An 11,974-nucleotide genomic window follows, 5' to 3' on the forward strand; every position below is an offset into this window, starting at 1 on the left:
CCTGGGTTCCTCTTTCTTTTTTGGATTCATTCGTGAATTTTTTTGTGGTGCTGAGGTTGGAACCCAAAAACCACATGAATGCTATGCAAGTACTTTATCACTGACTTATATATACACCAGCCCTGTTTTGTCTCTAATACATTTTATATATACATTTAATTTCATTTCTTTTAACATTTGTGTGTAAACGTGCAAGTACATGTACATGTGTGCATGCAACAGCACATACATGGTGGTCAAAGTCCAACTGGTGGGAGCTGGTTCTCCTTTCACCAAGTGGGTTGTAGGATTAGAACTCAGGTCATCAGACCTTTATTTGCTGAGCTACCTCTTTGGCTCACACAAACAAGGAAGCTCATATTTAACCAGGAGGCCTTTTCCTCTCCCTGGTTTTATAAATCCCCCGTTATTTGATGGCTCAAAGACTAACATCCCCAATCTAGCTGAATTCTTCCCAGACTGTGTATGACTTGGCTATACTAACCTAGAGCCCCAGCTTGGGATGATTCGAACTAATGTCCCAATGCTTCCCTGCGCCCTACAGCAAGAGCTCATCGACAGCATCGGCCGCAAGCTGCGGGTACTGCGGGAAGCCCGAGAGAGCCTGCTGGAAGACATCCAAGCCAACAATGCCCTGGGAGAAGAGGTGGAAGCCATTGTGAAAGACGTCTGCAAACCCAATGAGTTTGACAAGTTCCGGATGTTTATTGGGGACCTAGACAAAGTGGTGAACCTCCTGCTGTCACTGTCAGGCCGCTTGGCCCGTGTGGAAAATGCCCTCAATAATCTGGACGACAGTCCTTCTCCTGGAGATCGGGTACTGGCAAACGTGTCTATGTGGGAAATGGGAAGTGGTGAGGATGCTTTAGAGTGACCATCCTTGGGGTGCTAGGAAAGTCAGCTCTTAGAAGCCTCATACGGTCTGTGCATGGCATAAAGCATCACATGTATCCTCAGTTTTCTTGTTCTCAGAAGAAGATAAATCCCTCACTTCCATAGGTTATGTTTCAGCCAAACATCTTTCTCTGTTCTTTGCATATTATGGAACTTCAAAATCAAACTCTTTGTTAATTAAATAGGTACTAGACTTTCGCAGGGAGGAGGGGCATTACAGGCATATACCGTCACATGTGTCCTCGGTTTTCTTGTACTCAAGAAGATAAATTTCTCACTTCCATAGGTTATGTTTCAACCAAACATCTTTCTCTGTTCTTTGCATATTATGGAACTTCAAAATCAATCTTTTTATTAATGAAACACGTCTGGCTCTTTCCCACTGCTGTCTCAGTAGCTTTCAGGAATCCATGTGATTTTCACAACTTGAGCAATATTTGTAGAACACGTTAATCATGTCCACTTGTTTTCCATTTGGAGGATGTTGGCTTGACCTGTCCTCTTTCAGGGAAAGTATCTCATCTCTTTGTCTCAGGCCTGACAAGGCAAGATGTACTCTAAAGTTTCTATGGTCATGGGAATCCCAAAGAGAGTTTCCGGTTCAGGCCACATTGCATAAGAGATAACAGCCCCTCTTTCCTGAGCTCCTGCCATGTGAAGACAGTGAGTGCGTTCATCTCTTCCTTTCTTCACGTCCTTCATCTTAGACTTGGTAGGGTTTCTATTGGACTTGGATATTCTATAAACTAAAAGCAATGATGGTAAGTTTTGTGTGTCAGACATTGTTTGAAGCAAGACACTGTAAGGAGTGAAGGGCTGTTCCACACATACTTCCCAGCAGCTTTTGCTCTGGGTCTTGCTTTACTGGCCTTTTTTTTTTTTTTTTTTTTTGGTCTTTGTACCGCCTTCTGTTGAAGAATTTCATCCTGCCCTAGAATCAGTCTGTCTGTCTGTCTGTCTGTCTGTCTGTCTGTCTCTCTCTCTCTCTCTCTCTCTCTCTCTCTTCCCCTGCCTTTCTCCCTCTCCTCTCTTCTCCCTCCCCTCTCTTTCCCTCCCCTCCCCCTCTCCTCATAGTGTTGACTCTGCAAGCTTGGAGTTGGAGAGGGCCAAGAAAAATAGAGAAGGGGAATTGTTGGGGGAAGGGACGTTAAATTGCTACATCAATTGTAGTGTAAGAAAGATAAACTCCTCCTGTCCTCTTCCCTCCCCACCTCTCCCCTTGCTTCCCCTCTTCTCCTCTCCCCTCCCCTCCTCTCCCGCTTCATGCTATAGCCCAATCCTATATTCTTTCTATTTTGAGGCCAGGTGTCAGTAATTTGTCTGGGCTGGATTGGAATTTACTTCACAGCTAAGACATACCTTCACTTAGGAGCTTTCTGCCCCAGTCTTCTGAGTAGATGAGATTACAGGCCTGTGCCACTGGGCTCAACTTAATTATAGTATTTCCCTTTTTCAGTTTTGGGACAAACAGGATTCCCAAGTCCTTTGTCTCTTTGAAGCAGGTCAGAACTCTGTAACTGCTGGTCCTTGATTTTAAGGCAAATGGAAGAGAAGGCACAGACAAAGAGGAAATCCAGAGGGGCCTAAGAGTGACTTCAGGAAGGGTGAGGAAAGGAGGAGTTGTAGAGAAGCTGGCCATAAGTTAAAAGCACATGTAGACTACATTCTCGTCATTTCTATGGGGATCCCATGTGATTTCAAGGATTCCATCAGACTGGTTTCCAAAAGCTGCAGGGCTTTTAAAGAATTGGCCAGAGTCTTTGCTTTAGCCCTGCCTCAACAGGACTTTCTGTCTCCCTCCCCTCAACAGCAGTCACTGTTGGAGAAACAGAGGATCCTAACCCAGCAGCATGAGGATGCCAAGGAGCTTAAAGAGAACCTGGACCGTCGTGAGCGCATTGTGTTTGATATCCTGGCCAACTACCTCAGTGAGGAGAACCTGGCTGACTATGAACACTTCGTGAAGATGAAGTCAGCCCTCATCATTGAGCAACGAGAGCTGGAAGATAAAATCCACCTGGGTGAAGAGCAGCTCAAGTGCTTGTTTGATAGCCTACAGCCTGAGAGAAGCAAGTAAGAGACCTGTCCCTGCAGAAGTTGGACACTGAGCCTTGGAAATTAATGCCTGGGAATACAAGAGTGAATCCAAGCCTATTTGCCCATCTCTGGAGACACACTCTGGAGCCACAAGACTAGTAAAAAAGCAATAATGTCCTATTAGTATGTGATGATTGATTTATGTTTTTCATTTCTATTGGTTTGTTGAGCAGAGTTTCATATTACATGTGACTTCACAGAATGCCAGCCTTTACTGGTCAGCAGAGACCCCTAGAATTTCCAATGGCTGGGCCCACAATACATGCAAGCACTCCTTTGCAGCACTGACACCATTGTTCCTCCCTTGTGTAGATGCCAAATACATCCCTATGGTACATGAGAGGAAAGACCCTTGTGATTTAGCCAGGCCTCGGCTGCTGTGTGTTCTGTTTTTCATTTAATAATGTGAGCATTCATTGGTTTATCATCGTGACGTTCTCTGATCCAGTAAAAATCAGTGATGATGATAATTTATTGATATGTGGGAAACATGAACAGTTTTCTAGTGATTAAAAACCAACTATGAAATGAACAACCTACATATTGGATACATTCATTCCAAGAATAAAATCATCACATAGCTTTGTATGCACGCTTTGAAATACCCAAACAAACAGAAGCTAAGTGTCCTTCTTGTCACATCTTAAATAATTTCTAACCAAGTGACATTATTTGGTTAAAAGTGTGTCTACCTGTAATGTTATTGCTTGTTCTTTATTTTCTGAGACCAATGGAATATTTTGAAGTTTTCTCCCCCAAAACACTACTTTGTGTATGCAATCCTTAATGATAATTGGTGGTTTGTCTCTTTTTACATTTCTGTCTGTTACCATGAGCCACAGACCATGTACCTTAAGACTTAAGATTCCGTCTTCTAGTTTGTCAGAGGTCCTATGGAGTGATTAGTACTTACATTTGAAATCAAGTTTCAAGATTCCTTGTCCTTACCAGTTGAAATGGAAAGATGGATAAATGGAGTGTTACTCATTAAAGCAACACTGTCATTCTATTGGTTTCCAGTTAACAGGACAGGGATTAGGAAAAAGTATTTGTAAATCGTGTCTGATTTGTTACTCATTTTATTTTTATTATTATTTGTTTTAGAAGAGTCTCACATAACCTGGATTGGCCTCAGTCTCCCTATGTAGTCCTGATGACCTTGAACTACTGATCCTCCTGCCTCCACTTCCTGAGTTCTGAGTTTACTAGCATACCCCCACTTCCATGGCTTTATACATCTGATAAAAGATTTATATAAAGAATTCCCAATACCCAATAGTAGAAAACAAACCATTTGGAAAAAGTGGGCAAAAGACTTGACTAGACACTTCACCAAAGAGAATGTATGTATGGCAGATAAACACATGAAAAATGTTCAGGCACCAATGGCGTGTATAACTTGCGTTAAATGTGTGTAGGTTTGGTGTAGTTCAAGAGATGTTTATGTAACTAAGTGCATGGTGAAAGATGAGCAAGTCCCTCTAGTGACTTGATGTTTAGGCATCACTAGTCTTTGTTCTATCAAGGGATTATTTAATTCTTGTTTTCCCTTGAGATTGCAGCAGATGCAAAGATTTCCCTCTTGCCAATAACCACACCCTTTCCAGAATACACATGCACACTTAGATCCATGTGTATATGCATGAGCTCACACTCCCATACACAGTTGTCTTAAAGGACCAGAATCCATGCTTCCTGAGCCAGAAGAGCAGAGGTTGACACTGTACAATTGAGTCAAGGTAGGCAAGCTTCTGTACTGCAGAGCACAGATGGTCTTGTTGACAATCTATCACTCGTCGGCTGGAAGAAAACCTTTGCAAATGCATTGAATCCTATTAAAGTTACTTCTAGCTTTTGAAGTCCCTGATTTGTCACTGCAGCATCCTCTTTCCACTTGGTCATTCCTTGCTGTGAATGTGGGTCATGTCAGAAAATGTAATGCTGACTGTCCACATACTTTTCAAGGAATTGCAGACTGTTTTGCTTTTAATTTACACCAGGCTATTTACCTGTGGTTCTTTATCCCCAAATACAGTGTTGTGAAAATTTGATATGTGTGTAAACTGTGAATAGTGGAATTTTGTTTGTCTGTAACCTGGCTTTTCGTGTTGTTCCAAGATTGTCTGCTATGGAAAACAATATGTAGTGCTCTAGCATGCTTGTACTAAAATATATAGCAGTTATGACATTCTTGACCATTCCCTGCTTGCCTCTTCCATGTCTGAATAGCAGGGATCTAGGAATTCCAGAGAGTTCATGTACATATGTCTGTGACTATTGATACTATTGCATAAGAAACAATCTGGTGCTAATGGTTTGTCCTTGGCATGCATAGGCGTGGGTACAGTTGTGGAACTCTCTGTATACACACTGATCTTGCTTGTGGTCGGTTTTTGTGGCTTTACCCTGAACTCTGCCCTGGAAAAAAAATGCACATTTGTGCTTGATGCTTACCACTTGTCAACCGATCCTCTTGCTTGACTTTAACAAATAAATAATTTCTCTTCAAATGAAATAAAAATGTCTTTATTTCCTATATTATAGCTTGTATAAAAATAAAAATACCAGTGATGGGCATGTAGTCCAAGGGAAAGGGTATGAGCATAGTGCCATGTTCAAATACCAGCAGTATCATCCACCAAAAAAAAAAAATCCTAAAACAAACACAGTAGCAAGCACCTGTAAGCCCAGCCCTTGGTGGAGTGGCAAATGGCTGGACCCACAGCATAGTGTTCCTTATGTATACAGGTGCCAAACACATCCCTAATTGGCATGATAGGCAAGATTCTTGTGATTTAGCTAGGTGTGGGCTGCTGTGTATTTTGTCCTTGTAGGTCAACAGTATGGCCATTCAATCATATTTGTCATAATTCTTTTGCCTAACTAAAAATCAGTGGTGATAATTAATGTGTGCTAACATGAATGGTTTCCTGGTGGTTAAAAACCAATTGAACAACATGTATGTTGAGTGTATTCAATGAGATATTAACATCTTAAGTGCATTAGTATACCTACAACAACTCTTTTTAGTTCATGACATTGTCCTTTATACTACTACTTTCTGAGCAGCCTTTCTGATCTGTTTAGTCCCCATCATGGCCATGACCTACCCATTCTACCAATCTCTTGCTATCTGGCTTAAATACCACACCTTTCTCTCTCACCTTACTGGGCACATGAAGCTAGAAACATGGGGTCCTTTGGGTGGTTATAGCAGAAGGAGTGGGTCTTGTATACATAGGTTTTCTGCTGAATATGATGTCTGCTGAGCATTAAGTACCTTGTCTGGTGTAAATTTTTGTCTGAGCAGAGTGTTATCCCCCACCTGGCTCATCTTAGGACCTCAGAAGCAGCCTTTCACTTTATTTCATTCTTGTCAAGCCTGGTTGTCTAGCTTGCCTGATACTCTGGGTAACAAAGGCTTCCAGGTGAGAATGCATCTAGCCCACACTTCCATGACTTAAATTTTCGTCTTCAACCACAAGTTTGATGCTTTCCATGTAGCCACTTGTTGTCAATCCTATAATGGGACAGGCATTTCCGACTATCTCAGAAGAAACATATACACTGTTATTTACATTCAACTACACTCTTAACTTTTCTAACCATCTGCTGCTTATATTATCAGACCTGGTTGTTAGGTGTTTTGTTTTTGGCTTGGATTTTGTGTGTGTTTTGTTTTGGTCAACTTGAGTCAAGCTAGAATTATCTGGGAAGAGGAATCTCAAGTTGAGCTGCCACCAAGTGGTCTGTAGGCAAGTCTATAGGACATTTTTCTATTTGATGATGTGGGAGGGTCCAGCCCAATGCGGGGTGATGCCACCCTTGGGCAGGTTGTCCTGAGTTCTCTAAGAAAGCAATCTGAGGAAACTAATAAGCAGCACCTCTCCCTGGTTCTCCTTCAGTTCCTGCTCTGACTTCCCTGGATGATAAACTACAACTGTAAATAAAAATAAACCTTTTCCAACTTACTTTTGATCGTGGCGTTTTACCATAACAATAGAGATCTTTAAGAGGCCTTCCTTTCAAAAATAGTTTTTTTTTTTGTCCATGCTTTATGATAGATGCTTGTAATCCAAGTTACTCTGCAGGCCGAGAAGAATTACAAAATTAAGGCCTCCTTGGGCTAGCTTAGTAGAGTTCTTTCCTAGCATGCACGGGAACCTAGCTTCAATTTGCAAAAACAGACAAAAATAATTTGTTCATGATTAATCAGCCAAAGAGGATGGTTATAAATTTGTTCCTCAGCAGGACTGCTCAAGCATAAAGGAGGGATTTCTATTATCAGTCTACAGTAGTCTCTTACCCTCTTTGTCCAGGGTAGTTCCTTTAGGAATTTCACAACCTTCAATGCTTTCCTATTTCACCCTTCATTCTCCTGCATCCAAATCTACCATTCTACCTTGCAGTTCAAGGCCAGTCTTAGACATGTGTTAGTATCCCTTCTCCTCATTTCTAACACTTAGACACTTGGAGGAAATATCAAAAAACTTCCCATGTCCTTGTGGCTTCCTCTGTTCATCTTCTTCCCTGTAGCATGTGTTAGTTATGACTCATGGGGCCTATCTCATCCTCTCTGCTTGGCACCTGAAAATGTTTCCAGAGCACAAGTTCCTTGATTTGAGATATGTAAGTTGTTAAGTCTGTTCAGCTTTGCACTTTGATGTTCTTTTATGTGTATGGGTAGTGTTTACCCTTTATGTATGTCAGTACACCACATGCAAGCCTACTACCCACAGAAACCAGAAGAGGGTGTTCCATGCCCTGGAACTGGAGTTACAGACCGTTGTGGGCTACCTTATGGGTGTTGGGAATTAAACATGAGTCTTTTAGAAGAGCAGTTCCTAACTGCTGAGTCATCTTTCCAATCCCAACATGCTATGCTGTGGGAACTTCTTCCGCCAAATAGCCTTTAATATTTCAGCCCACTTGGGCGTGGCCTCTTATACTATAAATGCAGCCATAAACTTTGCACACTCTCTTGCACACTCTCTCGGCTGCTGGATTCAGTTCCTGCTCCCCATTTGTGCAGAGGGCTGTGATCTGTGCATCTGCCCCTGAATAAAGAACCCTTTATTATACTCAATTCTGAATTAGTGTGGGTTACATTATAGTGTCCATCTGTTGCCCACATGAATCCCAACTCCACACCTATCAGGATAGCTACAAAAGGTCTGTGACCCAGAAGGTCTCCCAACACTACCCACCTGGCTTGATTTCACCTACTAAGTGGTTTTAGGGAAAAAAAAAAAAAAACCTTGGTGGCTTGGCAATTTCCTGGGATTGCACATGCTTCCCCACCCCTGATGGTTTCCCTGCAATGTGGTGACTTGTACAGCTTTCGGTTTGTGTTCCTTGCTCGTGAGCTCTGGCCTTGATATTCTGGCCATCAAAAAACTCTATGTACATAATAAATTTAATTGTTCTAAATTAACATTAATTTGAGAGACAAAATTCAGTCCTTGTCAAAGGGTGCTGAGAAATTATTGGAAAGAATTCATACTGTTGAATTTGAAAATCAAAATCTGTTAAAAAGTTATGATAAATCAGCAGATAGGTTATCTCTCCAGGAAGGCACTCTAAATGCCATCCAAATAATATCCAATGTTGAAAAGTTCTCCTTAATGGATAAATTTCATACCTTGGAATCACATGTGCAGGATAAGGACCAGATGAGTCAATTAGATCAATAGAAGTAAACTCAGGTCAAGAGATTCAGGTATTACAAAAGGCAGTGGTAAAAAGATTTGAAATGATTGAGGAAATGATTGGAACTGATGAACAGGGAGAGAAGATACAAGGACAGGATTTAGCCTCACCAGGATAGGGCAGTCAGAGCAGACTCACCCAAGGTTTTAGCGTCCTCCCCTGCAATCACCTCTGACAAACCATCATGTTCTAAATGACCCAAAGGATCCAAAGAATTTGGATGGAAACCTATGTGTATGAATGATCTAAAAGAAATTAAACAACCAATAGAATTTTGGGGCTTGCATTCACCATTTGTTAGTGAAATGGTGAAAATGTTGGCTTCAGTAAGTCTCAGTGGTCCATGAACATGAACCTCAACTGCTATGGAAATGCTATTGGTAAGAAGAGGCAAAAATTTTAGAATAACAGGGAAGAGCAAAAGGATTTAATGTTATCCAAGTTCAAATTTTTTGCAAGGGTACTATGCTGTCCCACAGGATCAAGCTCTTTTTGATAAACACATCTTGTCCCTATGCCACACAGCAGCCTTAAATGCTTGAGACAGGATTCAAGAACCAAGAAAAATAATTGAATCATATAGTACGCTTGAATAGGGCCAAAGTGATTCCTTTAGTGACTTTTTTACAAAGATTAACACAGGCTGTATAAATATGAGTAACAGACCCAGAAGCCAGATGAGTGGTTTTCGAATCTCTGGCTTTTTAAAATGCCAACTTATAATGCAAAAAGATACTTTTGTTTTTTGGAAACATTAGGTCAGCACCAATATATGAATGGATCTTGCATACAATGAACATTGAGACATTTAACTAAAATACTGAGTCTTTGGTAGGAGAAGCAATTTCCAAAGGAATGAGGAGACATCAAAATGCCAAATGTTTTAATTATGGTAAAATAGGACATCTGAGAAGGGATTGTAGACAGGAGTTCCTAGAAATAATGTCTCCCCTAGAGATGGCAAAATTAGAAGGTCTAAATCTTATGGATTATGTAGAAGATATGGCAAAGGCCAACATTGGACCAATGAATATAGATCAATAAAAGACAAGGCAACCCAATATCATCAGGAAACCCCTTGGGGGGCCCATCACAGACACACATGTCACATGTGGCTAAGTAATTCCCAGTAACTGAAGGGCATGTATCACCAGGAAAATTAAAAAATCCATCCCTGCTGTAAAGAACCAAATTGTTGTGGATGGTGGATTAAACATGGAGGATGAATCAAAAATCCTAATAGGGGATAGAAAGCAAATATTTAGGGAGACAATATAAATGATCAAAGACCAAAGAAAAGAGTGCATATAAATAACGTAATTGGGGAACTTCCTGGACACAGGTATGGATGTAACTATCATTGCTGCAGAATGTTGACAAACTGGCCTCTTCAAGAGGCAAATGTTCAATTCTTAGGAATTGGAACTATATCTCAAGTGAAACAATGAAGGAGATGGGTTGAATACATAGAGACAGAAGGACAGAAAAGAAGGCTGAGGGCATATGTGGCTAATAAGACATAATTTATGGGGAAGTGACATGCTGTGACAATGGAATACCCAGATTAAAATTCCTGCAGTACCAAAAACTCATGTTTTCCAAAAGGATATTATAAGTTACTATGAAAAAAAGGTTACCAGCCATACAGGCTGTACAAGAACACAAAACAACTAGCAAGCCTTTAGTGGTACCAACAACCATAACGTTAAAATGGTTAACTGAGAAACCAATATAGGTTAAAAGAATGGCCTTTAAAACAGAAGAGAAGCTGCAGGCTTTACAACAACTGGTACAGGAGCAACTGTTGTTGGATCAAGGTTCTATGGTGATATTTAAGATAATCATCAGTCTGAATACAGGGCAAGGCCAGTTTGGACACTCTCTCCTTGATTACTTAGGGTCTTAGCTGGGGTCATCCTTGTAGATTCCTGAGAATTTTTCTAGAGCCAGGTTTCTTGCTAACCCCCAAATGGCTCCCTCAATCAAGACATCTTTTTCTTTGCTCTCATATCTGTCATTCCATCTTGACCATCTCATTCCCTCAAGTTCACCTCAACCCCCCTTCTCCCCTTCCTTGTACCCACCGCCCACATGCTTCGAATTTGGTCAGGTGATCTTATCTGTTTCCAATTTCCAGGTGGGTCTATATATGTTTTTCTTTGGGTTCACCATATTAGCTTCTCTAGGATCATGAACTCAGTGTCCTTTGTTTATGGCTAGTATCCACTTATGAGTGAGTAAATACCATATTCATATTTTGGGGTCTGGGTTTCTTTACTCAGAATAGTGTTTTCTAATTCCATCAATTTGCATGCAAAATTCAAGATGTCATTTTTTTTAAATCACTGAGTAGTACACTAATGTGTAAATGTGCCAAACTTTCTTTATCCATTATGCCATTGAGGGGAATCTAGATTGTTTCCATGTTCTGGATATTATAAATAATGCTACAATGAACATAGTTGAACAAATGCTTTTATAGTATGATTGGGCATCTTTTAGGTGTATTGGGAAGAGTGGTATTGCTGGACCCTGAGGTATCCGAATTTTCTGAGAAACCGCCACACTGATTTCCAAAGTGGTTTCACAAGTTTGCATTCCCACCAGCAATGGATAAGTGTTCCTTTTATTCCACATCCTCTGCAGCATAAGTTATCAGTGGTGTTTTTGGTCTTAGCCATTCTGACACATGTAAGATGGTATTTCAGAGTTGTTTTGATTTGTATTTCCCTGATACCTAAGAAAATGGAACATGTCGTTAAGTATCATTTGGCCATGAAATCTCTGTTTGGTTCAGTATACCACTTTTTAATTGGGTTATTTAGAATTTTAATGCCTAAATTCTTGAGTTCTACATAAATTTTGGAGATCAGTCTTTTGATGTGATTGGTGAAGATCTTTTCCCATTCAGAAGGCTGCCTTTTTGTCATATTGACTGTGTCCTTTACTTTACAGAAGCTTCTCAGGTTCAGGAGGTCCCATTTATTTATTGTTGCTTTTATTTTCTATGCTACTGCAGTTATACTTAGGAAGTGCCTATTCATTGAAGGCTACTTCCCACTTTCTCTTCTATCATGTTCAGTGTGATCAGATTCATATTGAGGTCTTTAATCGATTTGGACTTGAGTTTTCTGCATAGCAATAGATATGGATATATTTTCTTTTTTTTAAATTTTATTTATTTATTTATTAAAGATTTCTGCCTCCTCCCCGCCACCGCCTCCCATTTCCCTCCCCCTCCCCCAATAAAGTCCCCCTCCCTCGTCAGCCCAAA

At 40.6% G+C, this 11,974-nt stretch overlaps 1 protein-coding gene across 3 annotated transcripts in view; it reads left to right on the forward strand.

The window, feature by feature from the left end:
* The window catches only part of Shroom2 (shroom family member 2), a 115,010-nt gene extending 109,504 nt beyond the window's left edge, over positions 1 to 5,506 (forward strand). For all 3 annotated transcript variants that reach the window (XM_050132674.1, XM_050132675.1, XM_050132676.1), the window contains 2 exons: positions 545 to 817; positions 2,705 to 5,506. In XM_050132674.1, coding sequence (XP_049988631.1) covers positions 545 to 817; positions 2,705 to 2,971 — 540 coding nt within the window. In that variant the 3' untranslated portion in view covers positions 2,972 to 5,506. The remainder of the gene's footprint in view (positions 1 to 544; positions 818 to 2,704) is intronic.
* Positions 5,507 to 11,974: the final 6,468 nt, after the last annotated feature.

The sequence above is a fragment of the Alexandromys fortis genome, unplaced genomic scaffold (genome assembly GCF_014885135.2).
Source record: "Alexandromys fortis isolate MF-2015 unplaced genomic scaffold, M_Fortis_MF-2015_v1.1 scaffold_443, whole genome shotgun sequence".
NCBI lineage: Eukaryota > Metazoa > Chordata > Mammalia > Rodentia > Cricetidae > Alexandromys > Alexandromys fortis.